The sequence below is a fragment of the Mauremys reevesii genome, linkage group 7, assembly GCF_016161935.1.
Source record: "Mauremys reevesii isolate NIE-2019 linkage group 7, ASM1616193v1, whole genome shotgun sequence".
Taxonomy (NCBI): Eukaryota; Metazoa; Chordata; order Testudines; family Geoemydidae; genus Mauremys; species Mauremys reevesii.
The window spans coordinates 108,318,320-108,339,351 of NC_052629.1; the positions used below are offsets into that span (position 1 = coordinate 108,318,320).

Sequence of the window (21,032 nt, forward strand, 5' to 3'; positions counted from 1 at the left end):
TGGTAGAATGTGCATTTGGACGTTTAAAAGCACGCTGGCGCAGTTTACTGACTCGGCTAGACCTCAGCAAAACCAGTATTGCCATTGTTATTACTGCTTGCTGTGTGCTCCACAATATCTGAGAGAGTAAGGGGGGGATACGTTTATGGTGGGGTGGGAGGTTGAGGCAAATCACCTGGCCACTGATTATGCGCAGCCAGACACCAGGGCAGTTAGAAGAGTACAGGAGGGTGTGGTGCACATCAGAGAAGCTTTGAAAACCAGTTTCATGACTGGCCAGGCTACGGTGTGAAAGTTCTGTTTGTTTCTCCTTGATGGCCTCCTGCCCCCCTTCTTGGTTCGCTCCATTTCCCTGTAAGCTAACCACCCTCCCCTCCCCCCTTCGATCACTGCTTGCAGATGCAATAAAGTCATTGTTGCATCACATTCATGCATTCTTTATTAATTCATCAAACAAATAGAGGGATAACTGCCAAGGTAGCCCGGGAGGGGTGGGGGAGGATGGAAGCACTGGGTGGGGTGGGGGAGGAGGGAAGGACAAGGCCATACTGCACTTTAAAACTTAAAATCTTTAAAACTTATTGAATGCTCGCTTTCTGTTGCTTGGGCAATCCTCTGGGGTGAAGTGGCTGGGTGGCTGGAGCCCCCCCCCCGAGTTCTTGGGTGTCTGGGTGAGGCGGCTATGGAACTTGGGGAGGAGGGTTACACAGGGGCTATAGCAGCGGTCTGTGCTCCTGCGGCCTTTCCTGCAACTCAACCATACGCTGGAGCATATGAGTTTGATGCTCCAATAGCCTGAGCATTCCTGCCTTCTGTCAGCAAGCTGATGCCACCTATAATCTTCAGCCCGCCACCTCTCCTCGCGTTCATATTGTGCTTTCCTGCACTCTGACATTGTCTGCCTCCACGCATTCTGCTGTGCTCTGTCAGTGTGGGAGGACAGCATGAGCTCAGAGAACATTTCATCCTGAGTGCGTTTGTTTCACCTTCTAATCTTCACTAGCCTCTGGGAAGGAGAAACATATGCAATTGGTGGAAGAAAAAAAAAGGGAAAGGGGTGGTTAAAAAGACATTTTATAGAGCAATGGGTACACTCTTTCACAGTAAACCTCATTGTTAACATTGCATAGCACGTGCTTTCGTTACAAGGTCACATTTTGATGGCTTCATCCCTCCCCCCACAATGTGGCTAACAGTGGGGATGATTTCTGTTCAGCCACAGGCAAACAACCTAGCAGGAACCACCTCTGAATGCCCCCATAATAAAATTCCCCTATTTCAACCAGGTGACCTGGAATGATATCACTCTCATGAGGATAACACAGAAATAAAGAACGGATGTTGTTTGAATGCCAGCAAACACTGGGACCATACGCTGCAATGCTTTGTTCTGCAGTGATTCCCAACTATGTGCTGCTGGCCTGGTGTGGTAAAGTGTCCTACCATGGAAGATGGAATAAGGCTGCTCTCCCCAGAAACCTTTTGCAAAGGCTTTGGGAGTACATCCAGGAGAGCTTTATGGAGATGTCCCTGCTCCATCCCCAGACACATTAACAGACTTTTCCAGTAGCTGTACTGGCCATGGCTGCCAGGGCAAATTAATCTTTAAACACACTCACTTTTAAACCATGTCTAATATTTACAAAGGCACACTCACCAGAGGTCCCTTCTCTGCCTGGTGGGTCCGGGAGTTACTGGCTCCAGGTCCAGGGTGAGAAACAGATCCTGGTTGTTGGGGAAACTAGTTTCTCTGCTTCCTTGCTGTGAGCTATCTTCCTCGTCCCCAAAACCCGCTTCCGTGTTGCGTCCTACTCCATTGACAGAGTCAAAGCACAGGGTTGGGGTACCGGTGGCTGCAGCCCCTAGAATGCCATGCAGTTCATCATAGAAGTGCCATGTTTAGGGCTGTGACCTGGAGTGGCCATTTGCCTCTCTGGTTTTTTGGTAGGCTTGCCTGAGCTCCTTAATTTTCATGTGGCACTGCTGCGAGTCCCTGTTATAGCCTCTGTCCTTCATGCCCTTGGAGACTTTTTCAATTGTTTTGGCATTTTGTTTACTGGAATGGAGTTCAGCTAGCATGGATTAATCTCCCCATACAGCGAGCAGATCTCGTACCTCCTGTTCAGTCCATGCTGGAGCTCTTTTGCGATTCTGGGGCTCCATGGTAACCTCTACTGATAAGCTCTGCATGGTCACCTGTGCTGATCAGCTTGCCATGCTGGCCAAACAGGAAATGAAATTCAAATGTTCATGGGCCTTTTCCTGTCTACCTGGCCAGTGCATCTGAGTTGAGAGTGCTGTCCAGAGCAGTCACAATGGAGCATGCTGGGATAGCTACCAGAGGCCAATACCATCAAATTGCATCCACAGTACCCCAAATTCGACCTGGCAAGGCCGATTTCAGCGCTAATCCCCTCGTCAGAGGTGGAGTAAAGAAATCAATTTAAAGAGCCCTTCAAGTGAAAAAAAGGGGCTCTGTCATGTAGATGGGTCCAGGGTTAAATCGAGGTAATGCTGCTAAATTCGACCTAAAATCGTAGTGTAGACCAGGCCTTAATTAGTTAGGCCTTAGTTTCTCTCCTGTGTATTTCCTCACCAGTCACCTGTAGAGTTAATGCCCTGATCCTATAATGATCCCTGCAATGGACCCTTGAGCCCATGTAGTGCCCTGCTGATTGGCTAGACAATCAGGAGCAGGGCTCTGCCTATGCAAAGCTCATTATGGGATTGGAGCCTAAATCTGTAAAATGGTTTTGCTTATTTCTGGATTCTATTTGCTTTGGATGGTAGGCTAGTGAATTCTACTTTGGTTTATTGTGAGTTTCACTTTCTGGACATAACTCCCAGCACAAGCTCTGGGTTACAAACACTGCAGGGGAATGTTTAATGCCAAACAAGCAACTATTTTCATTGGTATGTTTTTTAAAAAAAGCACAGAAACAGTTTATTGACATTAGGTTTTGTGAAACCCTACATTTAGAGTCAGTCTTGACCAAAAGTATATTCTTTTACATCACACATTTACCAAACTTTATTTTCCCAAATTACACTTATTGCATCAAATGACACAAATCAATATGGCAAAGGACAATTATTATTGATGAATTAATAGAAATTGTGACAATGCATTGTAAAGTGACAAATCTGTAATTTAGGTTAGTGATGCTATGTCATGATTTTCAATGTAAAGAGGGATGGTACTGTCTAGGCAAGGCAGTGAGCTTTTGAGACAGAGCTGAACTGAAACTCAGGAACTCCTGAGTTCTAATTGCAGCACTGCAAAATGTAATGTATAATTTTTTCAGAGCTATGGTGACTTACCTTGCCTGTAAGGCCTGGAACATTCTGGGTATGGGGGTTCAGAAGAGATTGTTGGGTGGAAGTTTTTGCAACTGGGGCTGAATGGTGTGTGAATGTGAGTGAGCTGTTGCTGCATGTTGCCTGTACATTTTTTTAAATTCTGCTAACTTGATTCATTTTTATTGTTGTGTCCCAACAAATTCATTGGGCCTGTTTCTCCCCTTGCACAACTGTAACTTGATAAAGGTAAATGGAATTACACTGGTGTAAGGGGAAGGTGATTCAGGTCCATTGTAGTTTATTTAAGGCATGAGTGGGATATTGGGTTCCGGAGAGACAATGCCAACAAACACCTCTGTGGACTTGAGCAAGGCATGTAACATTGATGCTTCTGTTCCTGTGTTGCAGAATTTCATGATTTTATCACCAGTCTCACAATATTTATAAAGTTTTTCATAAAGTGCCAACTCCTGGAGTCATGTGATTATATGAGCGCCTCAGCTTCTTTTAGTCTACATGATGGTGGAGAAAAGCTTGACAATATCATTACCAAATAGTTTAAAAACCCAAAGATACACAAACAGATGGTGATGCTGTATGGAATATGGGAGACTGTGATGGTCCACGCCCCCTTGGCACAGGGCAGCATGGCCTATCAGTCACAGTCTATAAAGCAGCCCTTTGGCACAGGGCAGCAGGGCCTAGTGGCCAGAGTCTATAGCATTGGGGCACCCCTTATGGGGTGTGGCAGCCCCAGTAGGGGGGCACAGACCCACCTGACTCCACCAGGCCCCAACCCAGGGCTCTAACAGTGGCATAGCAGCTTGCCACTGACTCAGCAGGGGGTCCTACTGAAACATGCTGAGTTTCCCCAGTGAGAGATACCACTCCGTCACCCTCTCTGGGTCACTTCCTACCAAAGTCTGTGTTGGGGTTTCCCATGAGATATCAAGGCCTCTGTGTTTGACTGGGCCAGTCATCTCCAAGGGTTCCTCCAGTCACTAGGGTGCAGATAGGCCATGGACAGCTTCAATCCCCAGTGCAGTCAGGGGCTGTGGCTGGCCCACCACAGGCACTTCCCAGGCAGGTCCTTCCCCTGCAGCTTCCAGCCCAGAATGAGCTGGGCTCCCTACTTTTATACTACTAGAGCACTTGGAGCATGCCCAGTCTTGCCAGGGAGGCGGGACTTCCGCTGTCAATAACATGGGCTTAACCCTGTCTAGGCTAATGTGGGGTAGGTAGATCCCATCACAGAGACACTTTACGATATTCTTGATACCAATATTATAAAACTTCAAGGAATCCTACCAGATATGCTATGTAAGGTATCTTTGAAAATGTTATGATTTGCCAAGTATGATGATCTTGTTTATGGGTTTGTTATCACCTTTATATTGTGAGTTATGGATATGTATGGTATATCTGTATTTCCAAACTTGTGCTGTGTTTCTGGGTGACACCCCCAGACTGATTGACATCAGCATTGCCTAGCCTGTTCAATGGCCCATCAAAGGTCATCAGCTGTAAAATGAACCTATTGAAAGAAGCCAAGGAAGATACCTGATGAGTCAGCAAGACATGTAGGGGCATGCCTTTGAACAGAACTCTAAGGCCCTATCTACACTGGCAAGTTTCTGCACAGTAAAGCAGCTTTGAGCACTGTAACTCCCGAGGTGTACACACTGCCAAGCCACTTAATAAGCAGAAACTGCACAGTTGCAGCACTTTAAAAAAACCACCTTGATGAGAGGCATAGAGCTTTCTGCACTGGGGCTACAGAGCTGTGGTGCCAGTGTAGACACTGTGGTTGATTACAGTGCTGCAATTGGCCTCCAGGAGGTGTCCCACAATGCCTGTTCTCGCCTCTCTGGTCATCAGTTTGAACTCTACTGCCCTGCCATCAGGTGACCAACCATCACCCTCCACCCCTTAAATTACTTTGGAATTTTGAAAGTCCCCTTTCTCTTTGCTTGGTGATGCGTGCAGTGGTCTCAGCACATCTTTCCAGGTGGTCATGCCTGTTCCACGCACCAGGCGATCCCCCGCTTGGATCAATGCCGAGCTGCTGGACCTCATCAGCATTTGGGGAGAGGATGCTGTCCAGTCCCAGCTATGCTACAGCCGTAGGAATTATGAAACTTATGGACAGATTTCACGATCCATGACAGAAAGGGGCCATGTCCGGGACACATTGCAGTGTAGGGTCACTGTGGATACTTCAGAGTGGACTGAGCCAGGAGGAGGAAATCTTGGACAAGGATGTGAATGGAAGGCAGAGGGGGAGGGGGACCCAGAGGCAGAGGATGACTCAGAGGTCAGAGATGCATGCAGCCAAGAGCTCTTTTCTACCCTGGAGGAGGCTCGCCAGTCACAGCTACTGGAGCTTGGTGAAGTGCAAACAGGAGAGGAGGCCCCTGGTAAGTGGATTGGATTTTGGGATTGCTGAAGTGAGTTGTTGGGGGCAGGAGGGTTGCAGAAAGCAGGATTGTCTCCCACGGCATGCCTAGTCTGAGCGGCAGAAGAGGCTGTTGACTGACTCTCTCACTTCATGAGAATCTCCCTCAGAGATCTCCAGGAAACTCTCGTGGAGATACTGGGCAATCTGCTGCCGCAGGTTTTTCAGCAGAGCTGCTTTGTTTCCTGCCCCATTAACGGTAACTTTCCCACACTACTGTGCTGTCATGGGGAGGGGGACACCATTGCTGCACACAGGCTAGCTGCATAGGCGCCAGGGTGGAAGCCGCAGGCTTGGAGAAGACCATCCCTTGATTCCCTGCTCACCCTCAGCAGCGAGATATCTTCCATAATGATCACCTCCTGTGGAAAATGTGGGGACAAGAATGATTATCAGCCTCCCCGACAGTGCTGGCTGTCCCCAAGAGCCATGTCCCCAGTGTACAGCAGGGTCCTGGAACAGTGATTTCACCTGCCCCTGCAGCTACTCACCATTTTGGGGGTCTTGTGGCTCACGTGCGCTTGCCTGGGGTCAGCCAGTTAGTGACAGGTGTGTGAGTACTGGCTGTGTTTTTAATCACTGAATCAGTGTTCTGTGTGTTGCAAACAATACTGCCTCTGTAAAATGTTGCGTTTAAACTTCAGAGATGGCCTTGGGAGCCCAGCCTCCCTCTTTGTTATTGGTGGCTGAACGGCTGCACAGAATTAGAAAGCGTCCAAGAAGAACTAAGGAGGACTTTATGTATGAGGTTATGATGCACTCCGCTGCTGAGAAACAGGAATTTAAAGAGTGGTGGGACAGCGAGAAGAGGAATCGAAAGGAGAACGCGGCACACCAGAATGGAGCCACGGAGTGGCTTTAAAAAGCTATGGAGCGTCAAGCAGACACGCTGCAGGTGATACTAGCTCTGCAAACTGAGCAGTTCTGCACCCGCCCTCCTCTGCAGCCGCTGTCGCAAAACTCTTTCCCATGCTCCCCCCAGACATGGGCAACACACTCTTATCAATCTCCTGGCTCCAGTCTATACCTACGGCATTCCAGTCTGCCCCCCTCACAGTCCAGCACTGTGGACTCCTACTACCCACTGCATTCAACACCCATCCCTCTGCAGTTTGGACCTGCTGAAGTACAGTACCCATTGCACTGTACTCCAAAGGAGAAGGTTGGATATGATCCCTGGACATACACAAATCTTTAGCCATCCCGGGACCCCACCTCCTCCTGGGACCTTCCCTTTCCCAATCCCCCTCACTGCTGATGGGTTTTTTTGTTTGACTCTCTCCCCCCGGTTGTTGTTTTTTAATAAAATAATTGTGTTGGTTTGAAAGCAATCTTTATTCTATGAATTGAAGGCAAAAAGAGCCCTGAAAGCAACATAAAATTATGTTAAACCCACATATTGCATCGTCTACACCAAACACCTCCTAGCATTACAAGCACTGCAATCCCGAGCATAGCAAAAAATATTAGTGCTTTCAGCCTCAAGGCATCCCTGATCCTTATGGCCCCATGCTGCGCCCCTCTAATAGCCCTGATCTCTGGTTGTTCAAACTCAGCCTCCAGGCGCTGAACCTCTGCGGTCCAGTCCAGAGCGAAGCTTTCACTCTTCCCTTCACAAATATTATGGAGCATACAACACATGGCTATAAGCATAGGAGTATTGTTATCGGGTAGGTCCAGCTTCCACAGAGGCAGCACCAGCGAGCCTTTAAACAGCGAAAAATACACCCAACAGTCATTCTGCACTTGCTCAGCCTGTTGTTGAATCACTCCTTGCTGGTATCAAGTTGCCCCGTGTATGGCTTCATAAGCCATGGCATTAAGGGGTAGGCGGGGTCTCCCAGGATCACAATGGGCTTTTTGACTTCCCTACGGTGATCTTCTGGTCAGGGAAGAAAGTCCCTGCTTGCAGCTTCCTGAACAGGCCAGTGTTCCGAAAGACGCATGCGTCATGCACCTTTCTGGACCAGCCTGCGTTAATATCTGTGAAACGCCCATGGTGATCCACAAGCGCCTGGAGAACCATTGAGAAATACCCCTTGTGATTAATGTACTTGGTGATTAGTTGGTCTGGTGTCAGAATTGGAATATACGTGCCATCTACTGCCCCTCCACACTTAGGGAAGCTAATTTGTGCAAAGCCATCTACAATGTCACACACGTTGCCCAGAATCATGGTCTTTCAGAGCAGGATGTGATTAATGGCCCTGCAGACTTCCATCAACATGAGTCCAATGGTTGACTTTCCCACTATGAACTGGTTAGCTACCGACCAGTAGCAGTCTGGAGTAGCCAGCTTCCACAGTGCAATTGCCACGCGCTTCTCCAACGGCAGGGCAGCTCTCATTCTTGTGTCCTTGCGCTGCAGGACTGGGGCAAGCTCATCACACAGTCCCATGAATGTGGCTTTCTTAATCAGAAAGTTCTGCAGCCACTGCTCATCATCCCAGATGTGCATGATGATGTGATCCCACCACTCAGTGCTTGTTTCCTGAGCCCAAAAGTGGCGTTCCACTGTGGTCAGCGCCTCTGCGAATGCCACGTTGGGCACCATGTTGGGGACTCCTGCCCTAAGGCTTTTCCATGCCACGTGCTGTGCAGCTTGTGTTTGGGACAAAGGAAGTACAAGCTGCATGCATAGGTGGCAACTTTCTCTGGCACCAGTGGGTGCCCACGCCCCCCTCTTTCCACCCCTCGGCCCTGCCCTGACTCCACCTCATCCCCTCCCATGGCCCCGCCCCCATTCCAACCCCATCCCCAAAGTCCCCGCCCACGGAGTTGGCGCCTATGGCTGCATGGCAAAAGAATATAAAAGTCAGCTGCATCTTCTCCATTTTGTCTTCATTCCTGCTTCTTACCTCTGGAGTAAATTTTCTGCAAATGAAGCTCGTAACACAGGACTGAAGATCCATCCAAGCTGCGGATGTATTCCAGAGGGACTTCCAAGCCAGCAACTCCCCAGTACTGCTAAGAACCTGATATATGGACTTTGAAGTCTCTGTATGTATCTGAGTGCTTTATCGTTTAACAACTCTTTTCTTGTTCTTTCTTTTTCCTTATAATAGACCTTTAGTTTTAGACACTAAAGCATTGGCTGGCAGTGTGGTATTTTGGGTAAGATCCAAACTAATATTTACCTGGTCGTAGCTGACCTTTCGGGGTCAGGAGAACATTTAGTATATATAAGCAGACTTTTTAAATAACTTCTCACTGTACTGGGCCTAGGTGCTGATTGGGAGCCAGAGAACTGGAATGCAATAAATGGGGCTGTGTGATTTCTTTTTTCAGCTTCTCAATAACCAGTGTGTGGGATCAGAAGCACAATTTGTAACTGGTTGGTGAGTTTAACTTCAGTGTTAACCACCAGTTTTGGGAGTATCTGCTCTCCCTTTGCAGCCTGCCCTGACCATGGCATTTTCATTGAGGGCTGCCCCAGGCAGACCCCAAACTTATTATTTTTAAAATGTCATGATATTGAAGCCAGTCTAAACATTTTGAATGCTTGGGGTTGGCAATACTGAAGTTTTTCATTTGTAATATGGGGACAGTAATACTCACCAATGTCACAGGGTATTAGTTAATGTAAGCATTAATTAATGAATATTTGCAAAGTACTTTGAATAGGCAAAATGCTTGGTAAGAGCCATGTATTAAGTTAGCAAACACCACATTAAAATTAGGGATGTAAAATGTTAACCGGTAAGCAGTAGTCTTACTGGTTAACCGGCCTTAAGTGTTAACCCCAGGCCGGTGGGCCGGCTGACCCCAGCGGTCCCATGCCGCTTGGCTGGAGTGGACCCAGCTGTGCCGGCTGGATGGGCCCCAGCTGCCTAATCAGTTAACTATTTAAACGAAATATTTGTTAATCGTTTAAATGGTTAACTTTTAAAACAGTGTTTACATCCCTAATTAAAAAGTTCTGTGTGTTGGAGAAGCCCACTGGGGAAAGAGCAATCAACAGAATTATTAGGAACAAGCCAATGCCTATTTACCATTGTTTTTGGAGAGCTCTTTAAGCCTTTGATGTTGGGCTCTTTTACATCGAGCCATGAATTTCCTTGCTTAGATGGGCTTTTATGAGGCAACGTTATTTTCTTGCTCTCTTTGGTTTTGAACACTCAGTATAATCTCTGTGTGCACAAGACAGGGGGTGGGGCGGTTGAATTATAAATATGACTATTTGTGTATATAAACGGATCCTATAGAGAGGGACACATTAGAAATGCATAGCCTGATATTGTCTGGATCAGTAATATTGCACTCTGCGTTCTATATAGGCTTTGACAGTATATACTCTACCTGCTTATTAGGAGGTTGCTATTTGGGGTTGGGAGGGAAATGTGTAGGAGGACTGGAGTGTTTCTTTTGGTTAGTCATAAGAGTGAGCAAGGACTCCCAAGTCTTATTCTTAACTCACTGTTTGACCTTTAGCTAATTACTGAGGCCTGATCCTGCCGTCACCTCAGTCTAGGCAAACTCTTGCACCCCCTTGAAGCCATAGGTATAGTTTGGGGGGGTAAGTTGCCCCCCAAACAGCAAGCCTTGGGCAGGCATTGAATTTGGTCCCCAGCTGTAGCCCCACTGGCTTGGCTGGAGATGCCTCCCTGCCCATAGAAATCAAAGGGCACCTATGCTTGAAGCCCTATTGACTTCAAGGATGTAAGGTTCTGCCTGTGCATAGGGGCATTTCGCGGGGTTTTATACCTCACTTTACCCAGCTCCAAAAGGGGTACCCTGTTCTTCACTCCCAGAGGACGATATGAAGTTTAATTAACAAATGGCTGCACACGCAAAGCACCGCTTAATCAGCGGCTCTCCAGGCACTGCCACTGATTTTTACAACAACAAAAAAAATCCTTTTAGGAGGCTAATTTGGAGATAAACCATCCTGGAGTCAATACTCCAATCAAGGCAAAAATCTCTGTGTGTTATCTATCCGATCTCTGCTTGCTGCTCAGCTCTTCCCTTCTCTGTGCCAACAGCACTGAACTGAGCGAGCAGAGGAGACGGTGCCCAGCGCTGTTTCCCAGGACAAACTCGTGCCTCTCCCCCCTGCAGAGCGGTTCCGTTCAGCGGAGCTAAGTGCTTCTTTTACACCTTTTTGCAGCCCGGATTATTGCCGCCGCCGGCTCTTGCGGTGCGTGATGCTCCCCTGTAGGCTACAATGTGTCAGTTGTTATAAAATCTGGGGGGAGGAGCCGGGCTGCGTGACGCGGGGAGAGCTCGATTCAAGCCCGCAGTCAAAGCAGGGCTCTGCACAAGCTCCCGGGGACGGAGCAAATGCGTTTCCAGCAGGCAAACTTCTCTCGCTGGGGTTTTTAATCCTCTCGGTTAATCAGACGCGCTGAGGGGTGGGGGTGTGAGGCAGCGAAATGCGAGCCCCTTTTGCAACCTGACCTTCTTGGATTAAAGCCAGGGCTTTCCTTGCCTGCGCTGGGTTTGACTACATGCTGCGAAGGAGGAGTCCTTGCGTGTGTGTGTTGTCGGGCTAGGCGGTTGCTAAATTGTGATTAATATTTAAAAAAAAATCTCTCTGAAGATTTGGGTGCAGCTGAGATTCCCCCACTCCCACCTTTTTAGTATTGTTTCCACAAGGGCAAGCTCCCAAGCTTCCTTTCTGGTGCTGCAGCCCCTTTGGTTGTTGCAAATGAAGGGAATTCTTTTTGCAAAGGGAGAGAAGGAGGGTTTTTTATCTTTGCAGCAAAGTGAAACAGGCACGCTTGAAAAGCTGCGAAACTGACTCACTGTGATCAAATAGAGCGGAGCAGACCGGGGGGACTTAAAAAAAAAAAGAGAGAGAGCGAGAGAAAGGATCCTGGGATCTTTTAGATCTTTCAAAAGATGTCATCTCAAACTAAGTTCAAGAAAGACAAAGAGATCATAGCAGAATATGAAACTCAAGTAAAAGGTTAGTGCACGCTTTACCTTTTGAGTCCCCCCCCCGCCCTTCTCCCCTTCTGTTTCTCATTGTCAAATCTTATTATGCATCAATAATCTTATTGTGAAAATCCTGGATAAGCAGCCCAAGACCGGGTTGTTTTATTTTCTGCCTTTGGCCGTACAGAGAGAACGAGCGGTTTGGTGTGTGGATTATACGATGGATGGGTAGTAAAAGCTGCATTGCAGTTGTATGAAAGCTATATGGTTGGCTTTAGGAGTGTCAGTTTTAGTAAGATCCATACTTCCTCTTCTTGGTGGTGATAAGTCATTCTAAAGCCATTTTGATAAATTTCACCTTCCTCAGATAAAGTAAAGTCTTTTTTTTCTATGTGGCTATGAATATGTATGCCTCAATCTGTTTGTTGTAGTCATAAAGCAATTGACATTTAGTATGCATTATGTAGGCAAGGATGTATACCTCCCCCGTACAGCATTTCCACAGACATTCAGCATATTCGTATTAACAAATATTGAGGTATAAGAATACTATCTATTCCATGCAGTAATATTTAGGATATATCTTAATGCTACTAAAACCAAAGACGTTTAAATGTAGGACTGGCACTCCATCCTTAGCTCCCAGGTCTCACAATATATGCCTAGGCATAGCGGTAGAACATATGTTGCACACACCCTCTGCTGTGAAACCTCTGCAATAATAGGGTGGGTTCTGCATGGAATTTCTGGCATCAATGTATGTATTTATTCCTAATTCAGTAGCTCAGAGCTACTGAACAGTTTGTCTTTCCGCCCTTCTTTTAAAAAAGTATTTAAAAAAAAAACAATTCTCATTGAGAAATTAAGGCCCAGTGTATGGGTGACCTTTTAATCTGCGGATTATTACACGATAGATTGTGCTGTCTGGTGTGGAACCAATATCAATGTCTACTTATGGCTTTCTTTAATCTGTGGATTATTGACAGGATAACTCAAAGAACTGTTACGATCTGTTGTGTTTGCATGCCCTTGCCATGTGCTGATAGGTACCAATTCTGTGGACTGTAGATAGAAATAAAATCCCTGGGAAACTTTGGATGCAAAGTTGATAGTGAGCAATTGCTACATATTAAAATGGAATAGTCACTTTCATTTCTTTTTTTTTTAATTATTATTTAAAGTGATAACTTTCCCATGAAATTAACAGTTGAGACCCAGATCCTGCAAACAGTTAATTCATGTTCTTAAATTTATGTGCATGAGCATTCCTTTTGAGTTCAAGGGGGCTAACTTGCATGCATAGAGTTAAACACACATGCAAGTGTTTTGCAGGATCAGGATCTTAAAGGGTAAATGAGATTATTGTATTTTTGTAAGTAAATAAATAAAGTGTACCTTATTTGTTTGCATTCTGGTAATGTAGGCCCTGATCCTGCAAATACTTTTGCAAATGACTTTATGCCTATATGTAGTTCCATTTAATTCAATGGACTACTTGTGGACATAACAATTGTTAGTAAATGTTTTGCAGGATCAGGTCCCTGAAGGCAGACTGTTCTGTTTCTAAATTTTTACAGATAAAATGCAATAATAAAAAAAATTTCCTTAGCTGAGACCACTGAATGCCAAATTTCAGGCGCTGAGCTAATTTTTATTACAGCTGGATTTATAATGGAAAAGTTGGCATCTTCTAGTCTAACGACAGTACAAATGGCTCCAGTGTAGTGAAAGGAGGGGTGGGTGGCTCTGTGTGCGTGTGTGCGCATAATTGCACATGAATAATGCGTGTGTTTATGTATGGTTTTATTCTGATTATTAAAAACATGATTTTTAATACAGGGCCTCATAATTGTGCTATTAATTGTTCTGGATAGCCTGTAATTCTGTTAGAGAACTCCTTAATTTTGTTCATAGTACCATCATTATTATAATCTGTCACTTGGATTATTTTTGTTGATGGCAAAAAAACTCTTGCACTTGCAATTTTAAACTATTCATTGTTAATGTGTTTCCATTTAAAGAAAACCCAGAATATATAAATGTGAGATTATATGGAACAGCTCCCATGACCCTATCATAATTTTTTGTTATATAGAAATTCCATATTTTGCTGTTTCTAAATCTCTGGTTAAAGGAGAACACACACCCACACCCACCCTTAAAAAATGTAAAACAGTGTGAAATGTGTAAGTGAGGGAAGACTTGTGAACACTAACTTTCTTTGATTCTCACTAAGGGTCAATTAGCTTGTGTCAGTTTCCTCCTGAATTCAGCCACATCTCCCTCCCCAGATACATCATTTTAAATTGAACTGCTGCTTGGATGGCTCAAACCAGTGCCAGATGGGAGGATTTTGAGGAGGGGGTTGTCAGTTGATTTTGTGCCATTGTTTACTCTCTTTTGCATTTCAGCCTTTTGTAGGCAGTTTTGAAGAATGATGTAACAGTCACAACATGTACTGCTTGGTGCCAATTACCTTTCTCCTCATGTATAATTTGGGCAAATTGATGTTATTGCACCCTGCAGTTAAGCAGATAAAATACTCTTAGCCTATGAAATCTGTCTGTTTTTAAAGGGGAGGGAGGGATTTGCTTTTATTCCTAAAGACTGACCCCTGCTTATACAGTGTATTTAAAGATGGATTGGGCCAGATGTGGACCTTACTTCTGCCCCTACACCGCTGACATCACTGGGGCTGTGAGAGGGTGACTGAAGATGGGGTAATGGCTTACTCTTTCCAACAAGTTTTTCCATGAATATCCTTATACCCTTTAGTGGTGTATGACTAGGTTCAAAATATTAATTTGCCATGATTGTTCATTGTCTGACTTCAACAAAATGGAAATGTTGAAGCTGCAGGCTCGTTGGCACTGGGGTTGTACTCATGGAACGTATTCTCCTTTGATGCCCTGTTTCATCAGAGCAACCGGGACTTGGACCAGGCCGCTTTTCTGGGTGGCAGCAACAAAGAATGGAGGCTCATTTTTGCCCATCAAGTTGGGATAGTTTTCTTGAGGTTATTTAATTCTTACGGTGCCTTTTGTATTTACAGAAAAGTCTGTTTTATGAACAACCACCGGATCGATCCTTTAATCTGAATGTATGTTAATTTATGCATTGCTGAAGGCTGCAAACAGTGAGGAGAGAGGATTTGTTTAGGATGATGCCAAGGCATGTGACTAGAACTAACAAGATGAAATTAGGAAAAGGGGAATGTACACAGTGGGTCTGGTTCACCGCTGCCCCACTGCAGGTTTATGCTGGCATGACTCCTGTGAAATCAGTGGTGTTACCTCTGTATAAAACTGGGGCTAGGATGACCAAATCAGGACCAGAATTTTGTATCAGCAGAAACTTCCTAGCAGATGCGTTTTGGCTGGTGAGTAGTTTCCACAGGCAGTGGTGGGAGCTCCCCTGTTTGAGACATTTAAAAAAAATGGGCAAAACACTAGAAAGTATACTGTAGGGAATAATTGTGCACTGATGGCTTTCCCCACCCCAGCAGGATGGATGTTCTCAACTTTGGGGGTCATGACCTCCTCTCCTTCCTCCCTTCCCCAGTGTCAGGGGGTTGGGGTCACTCTACCCTTCGCATGTTGCTAAATGATCAAACTAGGGGTACAATCCTGGCTTAACTGAAATCAGTGGCAGAACTCCTGATAAATGCATTGTGGCCAGGACTTCTCCAAGATGATCAGAACAGTCTCATTTGGCCTCTAGAATCTGTGAAATGGGAGAGGATCCAGTATGGGAAAAGCTGGGAACTACTGGAATAGATAAACCAGTCAGTCTCTTTCTCTTAACCGCTTTGGTTCCATGAACAGAATGGCTAATTGCATTGAATGGCAGTGCTCACAAGGCTGAGCTTTAAAATGAAGCCGACATTTAAGAGGAAAAATTATGGTTGGGCAGGAATGTTTATTTAATTGTCTTTGATCATGTTTCATAACTGTGCACCCAAATGGTGGTGTAGTTTATAGCTCCAGATGTTGAGCACCACTGTGCAGAATACAGAAAGGCTTGTATAGGGAAGCCTGAGTTCCTCCTTCAAGGGAGGGCATGTTCTGTGAATATCATGCACCTCCTACACGAACAGAACAGAGTGAGGTGCTTTGGATTCCGGCAAATGGTTCTGTAATGTGCAGGATTTATCAATGTACATCTATGGTGCAAATGAGTTCCTTCACTAGAGCCATGATGGAAGCCTTACAACATCTGTTTTCTCTCTTTCTCCTCCTTCCCCTTTGTGATGTTGAGATCTGTAACCAAACTTCCCCCATGTCTCAGTGTGTTGGTTCAGGCCTATCTATATCTGACACATAATCTTTGCAGTTAATCAAATTTGGCTCTCCTCCAAACTGCACTACCCCATTGAAGGCAATGGGCTGCATGGATGTAAGCTTGAGGAGAACAGGCCTTCTGTTTTTCCTTCCAGCTAGCCTAAGTCTTGTCTACAAAATCTTCAACAAATGACTAAAATGGAGAAAACTAGTAAGAGAAAGAGACTAATGGAAACAAAATTCTGGCATTGGAACAGCTGGCACATGACAATAACAGGAGAAAATTGAAGAAGCATGTCTCATTATGGAGAAGAGGCCTGAATGCTGAACGCAGGGCTACAAAGTGTTCCAAAAGGCTAAATCAAAAAAGGGGGAGAGAGCAGAAAAAAATCACACATTTATTTCCAGAGAAGAATTTTCACCTGGGGAGAGAGAAGGAGTTTGCTGTAGTGGTATGCTAAAATTCCACCTCCCAAGAAAAGATCCATGATCCATGCACGGAGGATGATTACTGGCACATATTACATCCGTTTATTATAGAGGAAGTTACTGAAACTTGTGATACAATTGTGACCGAAATTATGGCTATATTAAGTGGTAGTTTTCTCATCCAGTGTGTCAGAGGCCAGAATGGAGAGAACCTAATTCCCACCTCTTTAACCCATTAACAAGATGGGGATAACTAGGCTAGAAACAGCAGGCCCTCTTGGTGAAGAGACCACCATGTGATTATATATGGTATCTCAAAAATCAAAACTGTTTACTTCCAAAAGCAAAACCCAGACAGGTCATTGCATGTTGCATATGTGTTAATGTGCATGGATGTTGCTGCTAACAGAGCAGTCACTTTAGTAGGCTAGGTGCATATCACGGAAGCTGCCTTTAGCTGAGATGAGAAAAAGGGCTAAGATTTAAACACTAAAATTGACTTGGTGGGGAAAATGTGATATAAACATCACAACACAATCAATCAGGGAAGAGCTAGGTGCAATAAAGAAAAACAAAAATGCTTACTAGGGAAAAAATCACCAGCACACTGGAAGTGATAGAGGTTGGAGAAACGCAATGAATTTTAACAGTAACCCTAGCTAGCGATAGTAGAAACAATGCAGATGAAAGCCAAACCGTACTTCCAGTGAGGTTACTAGGGAATTTTGCCATTGATTTCAATGAGAGTGGGTTCAAATCCAAAGCTTTCTAAGGTGGGCAGTTAGTTGAAGAGGAACTGAAAGCATAAAAGAGCAGAATAGGTGTGGAAGTGACGCAAGATGTAAACTAACCGGAAAGAGCTCAGAGAAGAGGGACAAATGGTTAGTGTGCTGGCTGGATTGATTTGAGGAAAGTTTAAAAGAGCTGAGTGCCAACTAAAGGGAGCGTGGGGGGATGTGAGCATCTTTCTAACTAGAAGGGTAATAAAGCTCAGAAATAAGCTTCCTCCCCTCCCCCAACAGGGGTTGTGAAATCCCTCATCAGAGGTTTTTAACAACAGGTTGGACATCAAGGATGGTCTAGGTTTACTTGGTTCTTCCGCAGTCAGGGGCCTGCACCTGATGACTTCTCCAGGTCCCTTCCAGCCTTTCATGTCTATGATCCTGTCTACAAATACCTGAAGGGTAATAAACACAGAGGATGGAGAAGAATTATTTAATGGAGTTTGAGATGGGTTGACTGTGGATAATGGGAGGAAACAAAGGAAAAAGGGCATTTAGGCTGAATATCAGGAAACTTTTCATGGCAGGGAGATTTCAATTGGCCAAAGCCCCACTGCTTGTGCCATTTAAAAAGTAGACTGGACAGAGCACTAGATAATATAATGTACTGTGTGTGTGGCCTGATGAACTGAGCTCTGCCTCAACTTTGGTCTTGAGCAATTTGCTTGCAGTGAAAATCAGCTCTGCCCAGTATCCAAACAAGGAATATGCATCACTTATGTCCCATTTGAGGGCTGAAATGGGATTGAAGTGGTGTGTAGTTGTTGGATGCAGGGGTGATTTTTTTCACCCTCTAACCAATTTCTCTGTCTCTCTCTCATGGGGATAATTATATTTACTTACCTCATTGTGGAAAGGGGGTGGTTGTGAAAATTAGTCAATGCTTGTAGCACACTGTTGAAGATATAAGGTAGTTATTTACATATACCGATAGGTATGTTGGTAGTAGCAGCATTATTACTGGGAGTGATGCAGGGGGTTAGGACTAGGTGACCTAAAAGCACTTTTCCATCAGTAATGTCTATGCAGTTGGATAAAATGGGCTCTCTTGTTTGGGGTGTCTCACCTCTCTTGTTTTCTGTGCTTGAAGAGGCATAATCTATAGTGCTTTCAATATGCTGATGAAACTCAGCTTTGTCCATATCTTGACAGATTCAGGAGAAGCGGTGGGGTCCTTTACCTAGTGCCATCTGAAGACTGGAGCATGGATGAGAGTGAGCTGTCAGTAGCTCGATCCAGATAAAATGATGTGATGCTGTTAGGTTGGGAGAATACAAAGATGCAGCAGACAGAGATTACATTGACCCCCATGACTGATGGTGTGTGCCTGCTGTGTATTGCCAAGGTTCATAATTTGTGTGTCTAGTTAGACAGCTGCTGCTGAACAATAAAGTAGCAGTTGTGGCAATTGTGGAACACTTCCATCTGCACTTGGCTGGAAAGGTTTGGGCTCTTCCCTTCAGATGCAGATCTCACTACTGTTGTCCATATTTTTTACACTTCAAGATTAGACACCGCAATGAAGTTGCATCTTAGTCTTTTTGGCAGGTGAAACCATCTGGATGAGAGGAATGTCTAGCAAGAGCATGACACCATGCTCACTGATCTGCACTGCTTGCCATTTGACTTCTGGCTAGAACTTAAGATGTTGGTTTTGATCTGAAAAGCCTAAATGGCCTGGAACTCACCCTACCTGAGTGACCACCTCTCTCCATGTGCCCCAGCTATAATCCACAGAGACACTCCAGCTAGAACTCCCTCCATATACAAGAGAGGGGTCTGCATGTTCACCATCAGGTGCTCTCATGAGGGCCACTTGACTAGGGAATATACTCCCAGCTGGTTCAAAATAAGCAGACTTTGTTGAGCTATTAGAGAGTAAGGGAGGGTAGAGAAAATAGGAAAGGGTCTGTGGCTGAATGGGGTATTGGTTTGTTTGTGATTGCTTGGTTCCCACTGGGTATCATTAAGGAGGGGGTGAGGCAGATTTGGAAGCTCTGTTACAATGTATGTGATCATCAGTGATGGCAGGGCACATAGAGCTGCAGATAGGTGCTCTTTTCTTTTAGAAATAAAGAAATGAATTCTGTTTGTCTGCCCTTTGTCAGGCCATCTGTCCTTTGGCTGTCCCTAATGCTCTGTCTGCTGTCAGGACCTTTCTCTCACCTCTCTGGAACACTCCTCACTACTGCCAGGCCTTTCTCTCCTTGTGTCCTCTGCTGTCAGTTAATGGGTCTGAGGCCCTTACTTTTTGCATTCTGCTGCTGCTCTACATCCTTTTTCAGTTGCCAGAATGTGAGATGGGCCTAGAAACAGCACCCGGAAGGTTCTGTTGTGTATCCATCAAACAAGTCTGAAGAATACCATTTCAGGATGCAAGCTTTCTTCTTCGCATTTCCCAGATTTTTCAGAGGCAAGAATGGATGCATTAAAAATAAATGCCAATAAAGCTGTAGGTGCATATTTATTACAGCCACGTTAAAGCTACTTCTACAATACAGGAGATCCTCCGATGCACAGTTTAAAATGAGCATTTACAGACATAAAATTTTAATTGGTCTGTCTGGCCAGAAAGATAAATAAATGTCTCTTCAGCCTCATTACTGTCAAATGAATGATTTGTTGTTTTAAATGTGGCAAAACTAACTACTTTTAATTATGTAGATGCAAAAGTGGATGATTCAGTGTTATAAATATTAGAATAATAGGGTTGGAAGGGACCTCAGGAGGTCATCTAGTCCAACCCCCTGCTCAAAGCAGGACCAATCCCAGTTTTTTACCCCAGTTCCCCAAATGGCCCCCTCAAGGATTGACCTCACAACCCTGGGTTTAGCAGGCCAATGCTCAAACCACTGAGCTATCCCTCCCCTATCTTGCAGGGAATTAGGCATCCTGGTGATAGCGCTGTTTAATTTGAAACTGCTTGTTGGGACTTCTGCTAACCCTGGCAAAATACAGGTCAGCAGTACCCTGTTGATCACTATTGAAGCCGAGACCCCAACAATGCTCTTTCATCTCCTTGTTCTGCTGTCTGTCTGGCAGCTGAAGAGAATCCTCCATGACTCATGGGTATGGGAGATCTTCTTTCACTGTTGGCACTGGCTCCATTGTGGAAGAATTGCTTGGGGCTCATCTCTTGTGCATTGAGGGCTCTTAACAATTACTATATGAATTGTTGGTAAAACCATCATTTTAGTGGCATTAGCACATGAAAGTAATTTCTGCGTGAAGAGGGCCTGCAGAATCCAGGGCTGACAAGAACCAAAGCATCCTTTTAATTTTCACTGGAGCACTGCACTTACATTTACACTGTAGCAGCTAATCCCTTCTCACCGGTCCCACTTTGCTCAGGAAATGTAGGAGAGTATTTCTATATAAAAAGATTCTCAGTGTCAGCAGCCATAGTGGAGAAATGGCAGGTTGCCATAAAGCCAGCACCTGCTCAGAAGACCAGCTGGGTGGTTGTTCCAGGCCTAAATTCATCCAGCCAAATTCCGGCATGTTAATGTGTATGGATACCACCATCCTATTGCCAAACCTGACTGGGGATCATAGATACTGCGGTTGCCATTTTAGTGGTTTGTAAACTAAAGTGAAATGAGAAGGGCCAACAATTGTCTGCCTGGATGGAACCAAGAGATCTCACGTGATGGGCTTCTCTGATGTGACTGAAAGAACATTTACTCCCTCATATAAGCTGGTGGGAACTCTTTTTTTTTATTTATTGGACCAAATTCTGCTCTTAGCTACACATATGCAATTCCCATTGATTTAACTGCAGCGTGTTGCAAATTTTGCTGTAAAATCTAAGGGCCAAATGCTCAACTGGCATATAGGACCCTTCGACTTCAAGAGAGCTTTGCTGATGCATACTGAGACCCAGGCCCTGAGTCTGGCGTGAGAGCAGAC

General features: G+C 45.1%; 1 protein-coding gene across 9 annotated transcripts in view; it reads left to right on the forward strand.

Moving 5' to 3' along the window:
- Window positions 1-21,032, forward strand: part of SRGAP3 (SLIT-ROBO Rho GTPase activating protein 3) — a 300,075-nt gene that overhangs the window by 78,293 nt on the left and 200,750 nt on the right. For 2 of the 9 annotated variants that reach the window (XM_039547360.1, XM_039547358.1), the window contains exon 1: window positions 10,952-11,663. The exons of the other annotated variants lie outside the window; for them this stretch is intronic. In XM_039547360.1, the coding sequence (XP_039403294.1) occupies window positions 11,597-11,663 (67 nt within the window). In that variant the 5' untranslated portion in view covers window positions 10,952-11,596. Of the gene's footprint in view, window positions 1-10,951; window positions 11,664-21,032 lie in introns of those variants that run through there. 9 annotated transcript variants of the gene reach the window in all.